Source organism: Heterocephalus glaber, unplaced genomic scaffold (genome assembly GCF_053883595.1).
Source record: "Heterocephalus glaber isolate CG9 unplaced genomic scaffold, H.glaber_assembly_v1.0 deba00001097, whole genome shotgun sequence".
NCBI lineage: Eukaryota > Metazoa > Chordata > Mammalia > Rodentia > Bathyergidae > Heterocephalus > Heterocephalus glaber.
The window spans coordinates 376,891-391,477 of NW_028258191.1; the positions used below are offsets into that span (position 1 = coordinate 376,891).

Genomic DNA, 14,587 nt, shown 5'->3' on the forward strand with positions numbered 1-14,587 from the left:
AAAATCAATGAAGCCAAGAGTTGGTTTTTCGAAAGAATCAACAAAATTGACAAACCCTTAGCCAACTTTATCAGAAAAAGGAAAGAAACAGCCCAAATCCATGCAATTAGGAATGAAAAGGGTGAAATTACAACAGACCCAGCAGAAATCCAGAGGATCATCAATACCTACTTCCAGAACCTATATGCCAATAAGATGGACAACACAGAAGAAATGGACAGATTCCTAGATACATATGAATTACCAAAGTTGAACGAAGAAGACCTAAAAATTCTGAACAACCCAATATCAACCAATGAAATTGAAAACGTAATTAAAAACTTATCAACTAAGAAAAGCCCGGGCCCTGATGGCTTCACTGCTGAATTCTACAAGACATTTAGAGAGGAACTTCTCCCACTACTGTTTACATTCTTCAATGAAATTGAAAGGGAAGCAATACTCCCCAATTCATTCCTGGAAGCAAGCAACACCTTGATCCCCAAAGCAGAGAAAGACCCAACCGAAAAGAAGAACTATAGGCCAATCTCACTAATGAACATAGATGCAAAAATCCTTAATAAGATGCTGGCAAACAGAATTCAGAAGATCATCAAGAAGACCATACACCCTGATCAAGTGGGATTCATCCCAGGGATGCAGGGCTGGTTCAACATATGCAAATCAATCAATGTAATACACTGTATCAATTGAGCCAAGGACAAAAACCATATGATTATCTCCATAGATGCAGAAAAAGCATTTGACAAAATCCAACATGCATTTATGATCAAAACCCTACAAAAAATTGGAATAGATGGTCTCTACCTCAAACTGATAAAAGCCATCTATGAAAAACCAACAGCCAAAATCATACTAAGTGGTCAAAAACTGAAATCCTTCACATTAAAAACAGGAACAACACAAGGATGTCCACTTTCACCACTCTTGTTCAATATAGTTCTGGAAACATTAGCCATGGCAATTAGACAAGAGAAAGAAATAAAAGGAATAAAGATAGGAAATGAAGAAGTCAAATTGTCATTATTTGCAGATGACATGATACTCTATATAGAAGACCCCAAGAACTCCACCAAAAGTCTTCTAGACTTAATAACCAAATTCAGTCAAGTACCTGGTTACAAGGTCAACACAAAAATCAATAGCTTTCCTCTACACCAATAACAGACTCACTGAGAGAGAAATAGGGCAAATAATTCCTTTCACAATAACATCCAAAAAACTCAAATACCTAGGAATCAACTTAATGAAAGAAATCAAAGACCTCTTCTCTGAAAACTATAACACTCTGAAAAGAGAGATTGAAGATGATATCAGAAAATGGACAGATTTCCCCTGCTCCTGGGTAGGAAGGATTAATATAGTGAAAATGGCCATACAGTCAAAACTGCTATATAGATTCAATGCAATTCCAATTGAGATCCCAGCAGCATACTTCACAGACCTTGAGAAAACAATGCAAAAATTCATTTGGAAGAAGAAGAGACCCAGAATAGCAAAAGGAATTCTAGGTAACAGAGACATGGCAGGGGGTATCACAATCCCCAACCTGCAACTATACTACAAAGCTACTGTGATCAAAACAGCATGTTACTGGCAAAGAAGCAGATCTGAGGACCAGTGGAACAGATTAGAAGATGCAGAAACAATGCCAGACACATTCAGCCATCTCATCTTTGATAAAGGAGCCAAACACCCTCACTGGAGGAAAGATAGCCTCTTTAATAAATGGTGCTGGAAAAATTGGGTTTCAACTTGCCAAAGATTAAAACTAGACCTATATCTCTCACCATGCACTAAACTAAAATCAAAATGGATTGAAGATCTAAATATTAACATAGAAACGCTGAACTGGTTGGAACAGAGGTCAGGTAGGACTCTTGAGGACATTGGTGTAGGAAAAGATTTTATGAACAAAACCTCAGTTGCCCATGAACTAGCACAAACAATCAACAAGTGGGATCTCTTCTCATTAAAAAGTTTCTGCACAGCAAGAGAAACCACCAGCAGTGTGAAGAGACAACCCACCATGTGGGAAAAAATCTTCACTGGCTCTTCCTCAGACAAAGGCCTACTATCTTGAGTATATAAAGAACTTAAAAAGATCAGACCTCCCAAATTTAAAGACCCAATCCGAAAATGGGCATCTGAAATGAACAGACATTTCTCAGACAAAGAAGTAGAAATAGCAAATAAATACATGAAAACATGTTCAACATCACCGGTCATTTGAGAGATGCAAATGAAAACAACACTGAGATTCCACTTCACTCCAGAAAGAATGGCTGTTATCATGAAATCAACCAATAACAAATGCTGGCAGGGCTGTGGGGAAAGAGGAACCCTGCTCCACTGCTGGAGGGAGTGTAGACTGGTGCGAGCACTGTGGAAATCAGTATGGAGATATCTCAAAGAACTAGGACTGGAATTCCCATTTGACCCCGCTATTCCACTGCTGGGGATTTTCCCCAAAGAATTAAAAGAATCATACCACAGTGATATATGTGCGCCCATGTTCACAGCAGCACAGTTTGGGATAGTTAAAACTTGGAAACAGCCCAAATGCCCATCAACTGGAGACTGGATAAAGAAAATGTGGGTTTTTAAAAATAAAATGGAGTACTACTCAGCCATAAAAAATGAGAAATTAGAGACATTTATAGCTAAGTGGATGCGGATTGAAGTGATACTCTTAAGTGAAATAAATAGGACCCACATGTATAAATACCAAATAGTTTCTCTGGTGTGAGAAACTGAAAGTGTAAATAAGGACTAAATGTATAATAGGTAATGTGAAATAGGAAGAAAAGGGGCAAAGGGGAAGGAAGTGGGAGGGCTAGGGGAAAGGATAGAAGGGAATGGGATTAATATGAGAAAATGGAAGAATAGGAACAAAATCTTTGTAAATAGGGAGGAATGGAGGGGTTGAAGGGAGGGCTGGGCAAGGGTGAAAAGTAAGAACCAAGAGAGATTATGCAAAGGTGCATATTGCCAATGATGAATGTCATTATATTGTATACTTAAAATGTACCAATGATTAGAATGAATAATCGATAATGTAAAATAGGAGGAAAAGGTCCAAAAGGGTAGAGGTAGTGGGAAGGGCAAGGGAAAGGAAAGAAGAGAAAGGAAAAATGACGAGAAATGGAAGAAATGGAAATAAAGTCTTTGTAAATAGGGAAGGGTGGAGGGGGTGAAGGGAGGGCTAGGAATGGGGAAAAAATAAGAACCAAGATGCATCATGTAAAAGTACAAGTTCCCAATGAGAAATGTAATTGTGTTGTATACCTAAAATGTACCAATAAAAATAAAAACGGTAACATTTGCTTTAAGAGTTTAACAAAGAAAAAAAAAGTTGGTTCAAAATAAGACTTGAGTTACAAGGTAGACGTTAGATAATTACTTAGGCACAGTTCTAGAAAAGCAATCAATTGAACACTTGATGTAAGATTTCATCACCCTTCTGGAAGTTGGCTTTTAATAATTAAGATCTATTTTTTTTTTTGGTTTTGGGGATCGAACTCGGGACCCTGTGCTTGTGAGGCAGTACTATTTTTCTTTATAGCACCAATACATGAAAACATAGTTTTATTTTTTAATATCTGTATTATATATTTCTTCACATTTCCTTTAATATTCTCATATAGAAATAAAAAATATACTCAATACAGACAAGAATATTTGTAAATCATGTGGAAGAGAGCGAGAATTTCTTGCTAAGAATTAGAACAGCAATGTTGGTAAGAAGCTTTATTTGTAGTACTTTATAGTCTTCAAAATGAGATCAATATTTTATAAAATTCTTAAAGTAAAATACTTTGATTTTGAGCCTATGCTTTGTCTAGTTTTTTCTACCACTTTTGTCTTTAAAATGAATTTCTCACTTCTTGCCTTTTATTTTTCTTCATATGTCTTTGCAAATGACATTAATTAATTCAGGGCATTACATGAACACATACGTGCCCATGTACCACACATATTCATGCCTCTTAAAAGATAGAGCCATTTTTAGGAAGAGTAATAAGGAAGACGATATTGCTAGTATAGGTTTCCTCCTAATGACGCAAACAACATTAAGGAGATTATGGGAACTTTTGCAAAATTCACTGTCATCTCAAAATACAGACATATCAGTAGGAATGAGGAACTCCATCTTCTCTAATCATCTGGTCTTTCACATTTGATTTGTCATCTGAGACCTCACCTAGGATAACAGCCAATCCAAGGTTATGTCAGACAACATCTGAGAGTAAGAGCGATTTACAGAACACTCACATCACTCTGGTTTTTGGCTGTCTTCAAAGAGTGCAGCATCTTGGGATCATCATTAATGCTGAGGGCGCCAATCATCTTCCCTTTGCTCTTTTCATAGTCTTTCTTGTACATCACCTGCAAAGACACCACACACACTGGACCCCACTCAGCAGGGAACCTCCCCCCAAGGCCACCCTGTCTGAAGCCAAGGGCCATGCTCACGTCGCTAGCATTCCTGCTGTTGGCCTTGGCTGCCAGCAGGGGAATGGCGTCCACTTTGATGTCAAACTTCTTAGCTTTGCTCTTCTCCCAGTCTTGCTTATACACATTCTAGACAGAAAAATTGCACCAAAGGAATTACAGAAAACACTGAACACAGATTAATTGAGTAAACACAAAGAAGCATAAAACAATCCACATATACAGATGTATTTCACCTATAAAAACATTATTTACCAAATCCTAGTGTAACTATTGGTTTATCTATCATCTAATTTCTTCCTCCCTACCACTAAACAAGTCCCATATACTCTTTTTAATGTTCTGGGAATCTTCTAAACACTGTTATCTGGTATACAAAGAAAACATAAAATGGCAACCACTTAGAGAAGTTAAAATGTGATATTTACATGGGAGAGATTTTCAAAGCCTCTGGAGATTTTCAGAAAGGTAAATGAAAGAATGCTTCTGACAACAACAGAAGTTGTGGAAAGTGAAATCTGTGAGCTGAGCAAGAGTCCTAGAAGCAAGTGGGTCCTAAAAGCTCTACTTACACATAGGCAACAATCTCAATAATTGTTTAGTTACATAACTCCTTTTTGTTTGTTTGTTTTGGGGTTTTTTTGGTACCAGGGATCGAACTCGGGTCCTTGCGCCTGCTAGGCAAGCGACGGAACCACTGAGCTAAATCCCTGGCCCACATAACTCCTTTTTAAAGAAACACCCAGAACATTTCCTCTTTTCATGCGCCTCAAACAGGCTGCAGTGGCTTTGGTACTTACGTCACTCAGGTTGTAGGCATTGACTCTGTGTTGGATGAACTGTGCAGCATCCGCAGGCACATTGCACTTGAACTTCTCACTTTCATGTTTTGCTTTGTAATTCAGCTGAAAAACAATAGAGGATATTGCTATGGACCAAACGTGTCCCTCAAGTTTCATGTTTTGGAAACCTAATCCCTAAAGTTAGGTGTCAATAGTATGTGACAGGTGGGACCTATGGAAGTGATTGGTCACAGGGCTCTGTCCTGATGAATGAATGGGTCAATCAATCGTGGATGAATGAGTGGCAATGTTATAAAAGTTAGCTCTCTGGCTAGCTTAATCTCTGTCTCACCATGTGTCTTCACCTCTATTCTCTATAAATTACTTGGTCTTGGCCATTCTGTTACAGCAACAGGAAATGGACTAAGATATCCAAGCGAGTCAGGATGGGCATTCCTTTGAGTTTATGTATGACATTCTGCAATTAGAGCAGTAATAAAACCAACAGCAGTTTTCAATAAAATATTAACATCCTTAAAAAGATATATAAATTTTTATTTAAAAAATTAAACACAGAACTTTAAAAATTTTTAAAGATGATGAAGGAAGTGTAAAGAGGAATGAGGCTGATGAATTTTGGAGCTAAAGGCAAATGCACAACACTGAGGAGAACTGTGCACTAAGTACCTCCAAGACAGAGCTTGTTGTATAACCAGTGCAACAAGAACAATGTTGGTGATTGGACACCATATAGAGCATGGTATTCATCTGCAGTTGGCTGAGATCAACTTGGTCAATATAGCTAGGGCCTAGCTGTTCTTCACTGGATCACAAAATATGCTAGGAAAAGTTGCATTTGAACTGGTATGGCTTCTAAGTGACACTGATGCAATTAACCTCTTATCTGATTTTACATGAGCCAATTTATGTGACTAAAACAGATTTCATAGTAGGATGAACTGTGTCTTTCCTTTTCCTATCTTGAGAGGGTGTGCTATACTTCAGGACTTTAGCTACATTAGTACTTTGCTGCTTACCGTGTGGCCTATCAATAAGAGCAACAGCAGTAGCACGTAGCAGCTTATTTGAGAATCAGAATATATAATTCCCCCAGAACTTCAGCATCAAAATCCACATTGCAACAGCGTCACCAGGTGATCGCATGAATGTGAATGCTTGAGAAACTCATTGCTCTTTCTGTGACCCTGGTGTGATTGCAACATTCCTGCTTTTGACTTTCACTGACCATTCCTGTGAAATGCCCATCCTGGCACTTTCTGCAACATCATCCTATTTCAATTCTGCAGCATCATTCTCTATGTTTCCTTTTTTGCTCCCCTAAGTATTTGTTGTTAGTGTGCTCTCTTTCTTTCTGTAACATCTTTTTTAGCAAGCACAAGAGTAGGAATGTTTGCCTGTTACCTGCCTGAATGGATGCCTTTGTTGGCACTGTTTAAACTGATGTGAAGTTTTAGTGTGCATGTGACAGATCCTATTAAGGTATGCCTATTAAAAATCAGTGAGTTATTGTTGTTGTTATCTAACACAGGTTTCTTCAGGGTACAATTCATCTCGTACTTTCATTTGCATTCTATTAGACAAATTCTGAAAAATGACCTTACAGGGATGGAAGATGAGTCCATGAAGATGAAGCATGTAAATGCTAACATTTTTAATAAGTCACACACTCCAGGCCACCTACATTTACATAAATCAAGACACTTACATCACTGAGCTGCTTGGTATTGAGCTGTGCTTGCAATAGTACAGGAGAATCAGTCACTGCTGTGAATTTAGTCTTATCCGGATGAACTTTGTAGGTATGCTAGAAAAGAAGATGCCCTTTAATAAAATTTTACAGTGTATCTTTATATGTACACTAATGTATAAAAAGGTCCCCGCCAAAACTGTGCACGTTTTGCTCCAGAAAACTTGATTGGTATGCTCTTACCACCTCTCTTTCTCCTTCCTTTCTTTCCTGAACTTACCTCTGGTTTTGCTACTGCAGCTCACCCACTAGGTTTATCTTCCCAGTGCTGGGGCGCTACGATGGCTCCCCACTGTACTTGACATTCAACTGAAACTGGACTTTGGTTTGTAAGTCCTGCAGAATCCACCCTCCTTTATCTCCTACTACTTTACCTCTTACTATTCTCCCCTCCCCCAGTATACCTCAGCCACCTCACTCTTTCAATTCCTCCTCCTCTCCTTAGGCTGTTTGTCCTGTATCTATACTCCTGCTCTCGGTGTGGCTGGACATTCCTGTCTCAGACTTTCTTTTTCTCCCAATTTAAGGTGCCCATGCAATCACTGTCTCTCTCACATCATCCTATTTTAATTCTGTATCCTGACTCTATTTTAGTTTTATTGTCATTGCCTGCTATCTTTCTCGTTTCTGTGCTCTCTTCCTTTGTTTATTGTCTGTGTCTGCCATGCCAATGGACGCTCCAGGAGGGCAGCTTACCTGGTTCCCCATTCTTTCCCAGCACCGAGGACACAGCCTGGTTCATGCTTGCTACCTACCACCTCCTGTAAATGTGCTGAGTGATGAAAACCCATTTCTCACAAATCTACATGTCCTCCTTTTGCCCTGATTTCACGTACACATAAACTAAGAAAAACACGTTTGTGAGACTCAAAATTATTTCACAATTAAGAGATTTCTTAACAATAAATTTTGTATTCACCAATTCCATCCAATCAGCAAAACTTAAAATTTAACATTTGCTAAGCATTACGTGCTAGAGTCGCTTTGAACTCCTGCTAGATTTACCACTTGATGTCACAAGAATCCCAAACCCAATTTCAAGAATTAGGGGCAGCTGGCTTACATCTTTACACTGGTCTAGCTTCTTGATTGCTTCGTATTCTTGTGTTATTGTCTGAGGGAAATAGCATTTCCCTCTATCTTCTTCATATTCTGCTTTGTAACTTTTCTATAATGAGAAAGAACAAAAATAGATCAAGATTGCTATTGTTCTGAAACAACGTCTTTCTGAGGCATGAGTAACTGTCTTCACACTTACGTCGCTGTTTTGAGCAGAAACTTGCATGCAATGTGTATGATATGGGTCCTCAAAGCTGCCTACATAATGCCCCAAAATGTTCTTTACATATGAATCTTTATATTTAGCCTAAAAAAAGAAAACACATGTAATTCAAGGTATCTGCCAAGCAACAGGAAAGCCTTCCCTCCCTAGAGTGGCCACGGCCTTCCTAACCTCACTGAAGTTCTTCAGCAGAGTGTCAAGTTGATATTTAGGGGTCTCACAGTAGTTCACGCTCTTTGCCTTTGATTTCTCATAATTTTCCTTGTATAGCCTCTGTCAAAGAAAAAAAATTTAAACAAAGCAAATTGTCTCATGAAATTAAAGCCATTCATGTCACTGCTGCGCTTTAACCAATGGAACAAAATTTGCATTTTTCTCTGCCTCTATTTTCTACATGCAGAAGAGAAGAATAGATAAGCTTCAGGCTCATGTGCTATACTGACCATAAGTATGTTTCTATTGCTTGGCCTCATATTTATCAGACTGAATAAATTAAAGCACACCACTGCTGCTATTCAAGCAAATTTCTGTCTTAAAATGGTCTGCTCCATTTGAATGAGTTTGGAGGAAAATTAATTTTTTTAAAAGTTGGTTCAAAAGGCTTGAGTTACAAGGTAGACGTTAGATAATTACTTAGGCACAGTTCTAGAAAAGCAATCAATTGAACACTTGATGTAAGATTTCATCACCCTTCTGGAAGTTGGCTTTTAATAATTAAGATCTATGTTTTTTTTTTTTTTTGGTTTTGGGGATCGAACTCGGGACCCTGTGCTTGTGAGGCAGTACTATTTTTCTTTATAGCACCAATACATGAAAACATAGTTTTATTTTTTAATATCTGTATTATATATTTCTTCACATTTCCTTTAATATTCTCATATAGAAATAAAAAATATACTCAATACAGACAAGAATATTTGTAAATCATGTGGAAGAGAGCGAGAATTTCTTGCTAAGAATTAGAACAGCAATGTTGGTAAGAAGCTTTATTTGTAGTACTTTATAGTCTTCAAAATGAGATCAATATTTTATAAAATTCTTAAAGTAAAATACTTTGATTTTGAGCCTATGCTTTGTCTAGTTTTTTCTACCACTTTTGTCTTTAAAATGAATTTCTCACTTCTTGCCTTTTATTTTTCTTCATATGTCTTTGCAAATGACATTAATTAATTCAGGGCATTACATGAACACATACGTGCCCATGTACCACACATATTCATGCCTCTTAAAAGATAGAGCCATTTTTAGGAAGAGTAATAAGGAAGACGATATTGCTAGTATAGGTTTCCTCCTAATGACGCAAACAACATTAAGGAGATTATGGGAACTTTTGCAAAATTCACTGTCATCTCAAAATACAGACATATCAGTAGGAATGAGGAACTCCATCTTCTCTAATCATCTGGTCTTTCACATTTGATTTGTCATCTGAGCCCTCACCTAGGATAACAGCCAATCCAAGGTTATGTCAGACAACATCTGAGAGTAAGAGCGATTTACAGAACACTCACATCACTCTGGTTTTTGGCTGTCTTCAAAGAGTGCAGCATCTTGGGATCATCATTAATGCTGAGGGCGCCAATCATCTTCCCTTTGCTCTTTTCATAGTCTTTCTTGTACATCACCTGCAAAGACACCACACACACTGGACCCCACTCAGCAGGGAACCTCCCCCCAAGGCCACCCTGTCTGAAGCCAAGGGCCATGCTCACGTCGCTAGCATTCCTGCTGTTGGCCTTGGCTGCCAGCAGGGGAATGGCGTCCACTTTGATGTCAAACTTCTTAGCTTTGCTCTTCTCCCAGTCTTGCTTATACACATTCTAGACAGAAAAATTGCACCAAGAGAATCACCAAAAGTGACATTCATGTCATCACATTTGAAGACTTAATGGCAACAAATTATCTTGCCTTAATGTAGAACAAATGGTCCCTTTTCATTATATCAGGAATTATGCATATTTTAAGTAATTCTCTTTAAGCAAGAGCTTCTAGTTCTGCAAGATCAGGCTTCTGTACTTTCCACTGCAATCTTTCATCACTTAAGTTAATTCTAGTTTTCATTCTAATGTTTGATTCCTAACACTGAATATGCTTTATACATTAGTACAGACATTCTATAGTTAACTGACTTCTAATGACATAAAGGCATCATTTTCATTTGATCTGTAAATCTTCTGCAAAGTTTATTTCATGAATCATTATAATCCACAATGATGCTAGATAGTCTTAGTACTCATTTGTAGAATTGTTGAAGAAATTAGGACATCCAAGGGTGTTTTTTTAATACACTTTTTTTCGATAAAATTGAGTTTGAAAAATCAAAGTTGATCAGGGAAACCTGATCTTCTGCCCTTTATTCTCATTACTGTAAGTCCTCTTATATGTAGAAGTAAGCATAATTTGTGTGAAATAAAGACATTATAGGCCTGGGGAATAAATGTAATAAAATTACATCTAAAAATAACCAGGCCCTAAAAATGAATCATGGCATGGTTTGTATGAAAGTATGGCTAAAAGATCTAACGTTAAGAACTCCAGTTAAGGGCCGGCTATTTAGCTCAGTGGTTCCGCTGCCTGCCAGGGAAGCACAAGGTCCCAAATTTGATCCCCAGTACCAATAAGAAAAGAGAGAGAATTCCAATTAAGAGGGCTAGGCACAGTGAGTGGCACGTGGTCCCAGCAGGCTGAGGTGAGCATGTTACTTGAGCCCAGGAGTTCAGGACCAGTCTGAGCAACATAGAAACCTCATTCCAAAAAAACCCCACTAAAAATACAACTGCTATTAACCAATACATGAGTAATGGTATTTTGAGGGTTGGTTAAAACATGCTAAGATTGTTTAAGTGAAAAACTACTTATAAGATTGCAACATATTTTACAAGGTGAATCCCATGTTACACTGGCGGAGACACAGGACTATGACACAAATGTTCACAGTTCTTCCATCTTTACATTTAAATGCACACTGAATTGTAATGAGTCATTATATGACACGGCGCAGTGTGTGAGAAACTTACGTCACTCAGGTTATGAGCATTGACTTTGTGCTGGATGAAGGCAGGAGTGTCAGCAGGTATATGGGACTTGAACTTTTCATCTTCGTGTTTTGCTTTGTAATTTAGCTGAGAGAGAGGGAGACAGAGAGAGAGGGAGAGAGGTTGGAGGAGGGCAAAGAGAAAGAGAACCAATTACTTCAGAAGAAAGAATTTTTCCAGAATATAAAAACTTCTCTCGTGTGATATATTTTGTGAAGTAACTGACAAAGTTGCTAAGATCAAAAAAGAAATTCAAGCCAAGCATGGTGGTGCTCGCCAGTAATCCCAGCACTGGGGAGGCTGAGGCAGGAGGATCCCTGCCAGTTTGAGGCCAGCTTGGACTGCACAGTCCATTCTACTAAACTACTTCAGCCCAAACTACTTAGCCAGATCCTGTCCTGGAAAACCAAGGAAGTAAAACAAACAAACAGCAACAAAAACAACTAAACAAAAGAGAGATGCAGAGGTTAGGTAGGACACCCCGCATTACTGAACTTGTGTGCTGGATCCTGTAAAGTTGTTACACATCTGTCACCATGGCAGGAACCTAACAGAGCCAGAAGTGGCTCTCTCACCTTTATGCATATTGCAGCTGGCCCTGAGAGTCTGCGGCACACAGCCTGCTTTTCTTTTTATTGTCACTGTTAACCTACAGGTGAAGCGTTTCTATAGCTATCGCACACACATCATGGTTGTGGATGCTCTACTTGAAGCTTTCATTTCTGGCCATAAATCTATAAAATTTTTATTTTTATCCATTTAATTCAATATAAATTTTGAAATTCACACATAAAATTTATATGAAAGAACTTGTCCCAATGTCTCTATTTTCCCAAAACTTTATTGGGAGAGAGAAATCTCATGTGTTGAATATCTCATCTGAACCATGGTGTGTGGTATGCACACATCTACTGCATTTCATTTTCAAAACAGCCACAAATTACAAAAAGGAAATACTTGACACAGAGAGGTTAAATAGTTTTGGTCAGTTATCCATAAATGACAGAACTGGAAGTTTTGTCTGATTCTAGAACTCATATTCTTTTCAATGCTTTAAACTATTTTAGTTTCCTTCAAAGAAAATTTTTCCCCAAAGTGCTACCTGCCTAATAAGATTCAAAGAAACCAAATGGAAAAATATTTTAGGTGATTACAAGACTTAAAAGTTCAACTTACTATAACTTACATTTTTATAAATGTAATAAAAAATTGTATGTTTTGGGCTGGGGAAGTAGCTCAGTGGTAGAGCACTTGTCTAGCAAGCAGGAGGTCCTGGATTCCATCCCAGCCCCACAAAAAAGAAACAAAATTGGATTTCCTGGGTATTCTGAGAAACTTACATCGCTTAGTTGTTTGGAATTGACCTGGGCTTGTACCAGAACAGGAGAGTCGGTCACTTGAGTGAATTTTGTCTTAGATGGATGGACTTTGTAGGTATGCTGAGAGAGGAAGGAGTTTGGTTTAGCAGTTGCTGTCAAATCCAAAGTGGCCTTTGAGCCAAGCAAGCACAACACCAACCCCCTCAAACAAATGAAACTGGTAGTTAATAAAACACCTATGGTCTTTAAAATTAAATAAATTTTTAAAATTTAAAAAAAATAAAACACCTATGAGATATGCTCTCATAACTGTATGAGAAATTTTCCCATGTCTTCAAATTTCCAGTAACTCTTTAAGAAAATAAACTAGAATTAGCACTTGAAATATGGAGGTGCCAAGTACATCTACCACAAAATAAATTTTATTTCTTACAATTTCCTTGCTTGTGTTTATTTGAAAATATCATAATTTTAAATATATCTTGACCACTAGACATTACAGAGAGCAGTAACATTTGGAGTTATTACTACAGACTTACGTCTTTACATTGATCTAGTTTCTTGATTGCTTCATATTCCTGAGTTATGGTCTGAGGGAAGAAGCCTTTGCCTCTGTCCTCTTCATATTCTGCTTTGTAGTTTTTCTATGAGGAGAAACATATCCAATGTATGGATGCAACCATTATATTCATGCCCCTAAAATCTATTATTTTGGAAGTCAAACAATTGTCTCAGAACTTACATCACTGTTTTGAGCTGTGACTTTCATGCAGTGCGAATGATACGGATCTTCAAAACTGCCTACATAGTGTCCCAAAATATTCTTTAAGTAGGAATCTTTATATTTGGTCTGCAAGGCAAAATATATTTCATTTATTCTTTGATTAAATTATTTATTAAATGACAGGTCTTTTTTAACAGAAAGGGTGATGGCAGGATTGCTTACATCACTACTGAAGTTCTGCAAAGCTGCATCAAGCTTAAATTTGGGGGTCTCACAGTAATTTATGCTCTTTGCCTTTGTCTTTTCATAGTTTTCCTTGTATAGTTTCTGTCAAAGAAGAAAAATCAGTTAAAGTAGATTCCTGTCACTCCCACACTGATTGTAACAGTTGTGTTTTTTCAGCACAAAACAAAAGATATTACCTGTCAACTGTCTTAAAAACTGATAATCAAAAAATAAAAATTAAAAAAAAAATTTAAAAAAACCTGACAATCAAACATAAAGTGTCATAAATTGTGAGCTTTTTCTATTAACAACTATTACAAAGTGTAAGTGTTTAACATTTTCAAAAAGTTAAAAAACTGATATGCCACTTCTGACCAAGCCCTTCACTGGAAAAATCTCATGTATTTCTCAGTTACTTTGTCTCTCTAAACACACTTCCCTCACTAAGGCCACAGTAAACAAGGCAATCAAGAAACAGCAGCTTGCCTGATTAAAAAACAAACCATGAAACAATTAATATAAGTTGAGAAATGCCTAATCACTCTTCTACCCTGTAACAAGGCAGGGAGACTTCTATTATACAATTTTCCTGAAAAATAAGGCCTATATGAGAATTCAAGCTATGAGTCATTCCTAACTCTTCTTCTCTGATAAGATTTATCTTTAGCTTGAATAACATGAATCAATTATTGGTTTTATGTGTGCAGCTGAGAAAGCAGATCATTGCCATTTTTTCATGTTGAGTTTTCAAAATTTAAATGATTCTATTCATTTTCAATGTCTATAATCCTGTTTTCACCAACAAAGTAGATTAAAACCTGGGATTTTATATGTTTGATAAAGATGTCCTTCATTTAGAAAGCAGAAGGGCTTTGCATTGATTTCCCAGCAGAGCTATTTAGACAGATCCATTTACACCTGCTGATGGGCCACATCACCTACCCACTCCCAAATCACATGCACACATTTCCTATGGTGCTGACTTAATTCCAGGGTA

General features: G+C 37.5%; 1 protein-coding gene across 39 annotated transcripts in view; it reads right to left on the minus strand.

Moving 5' to 3' along the window:
- Neb (nebulin) overlaps positions 1 to 14,587 on the minus strand; it is a 227,134-nt gene that overhangs the window by 179,818 nt on the left and 32,729 nt on the right. For all 39 annotated transcript variants that reach the window (XM_087209962.1, XM_087209988.1, XM_087209985.1 and 36 more), the window contains 14 exons: positions 13,588 to 13,692; positions 13,384 to 13,491; positions 13,181 to 13,285; positions 12,663 to 12,761; positions 11,305 to 11,409; positions 10,000 to 10,107; positions 9,799 to 9,912; positions 8,459 to 8,560; positions 8,264 to 8,371; positions 8,069 to 8,173; positions 6,964 to 7,062; positions 5,256 to 5,360; positions 4,477 to 4,584; positions 4,276 to 4,389 (listed from right to left, as the gene is read on the minus strand). In XM_087209962.1, coding sequence (XP_087066088.1) covers positions 4,276 to 4,389; positions 4,477 to 4,584; positions 5,256 to 5,360; positions 6,964 to 7,062; positions 8,069 to 8,173; positions 8,264 to 8,371; positions 8,459 to 8,560; positions 9,799 to 9,912; positions 10,000 to 10,107; positions 11,305 to 11,409; positions 12,663 to 12,761; positions 13,181 to 13,285; positions 13,384 to 13,491; positions 13,588 to 13,692 — 1,485 coding nt within the window. The remainder of the gene's footprint in view (positions 1 to 4,275; positions 4,390 to 4,476; positions 4,585 to 5,255; positions 5,361 to 6,963; positions 7,063 to 8,068; positions 8,174 to 8,263; positions 8,372 to 8,458; positions 8,561 to 9,798; positions 9,913 to 9,999; positions 10,108 to 11,304; positions 11,410 to 12,662; positions 12,762 to 13,180; positions 13,286 to 13,383; positions 13,492 to 13,587; positions 13,693 to 14,587) is intronic.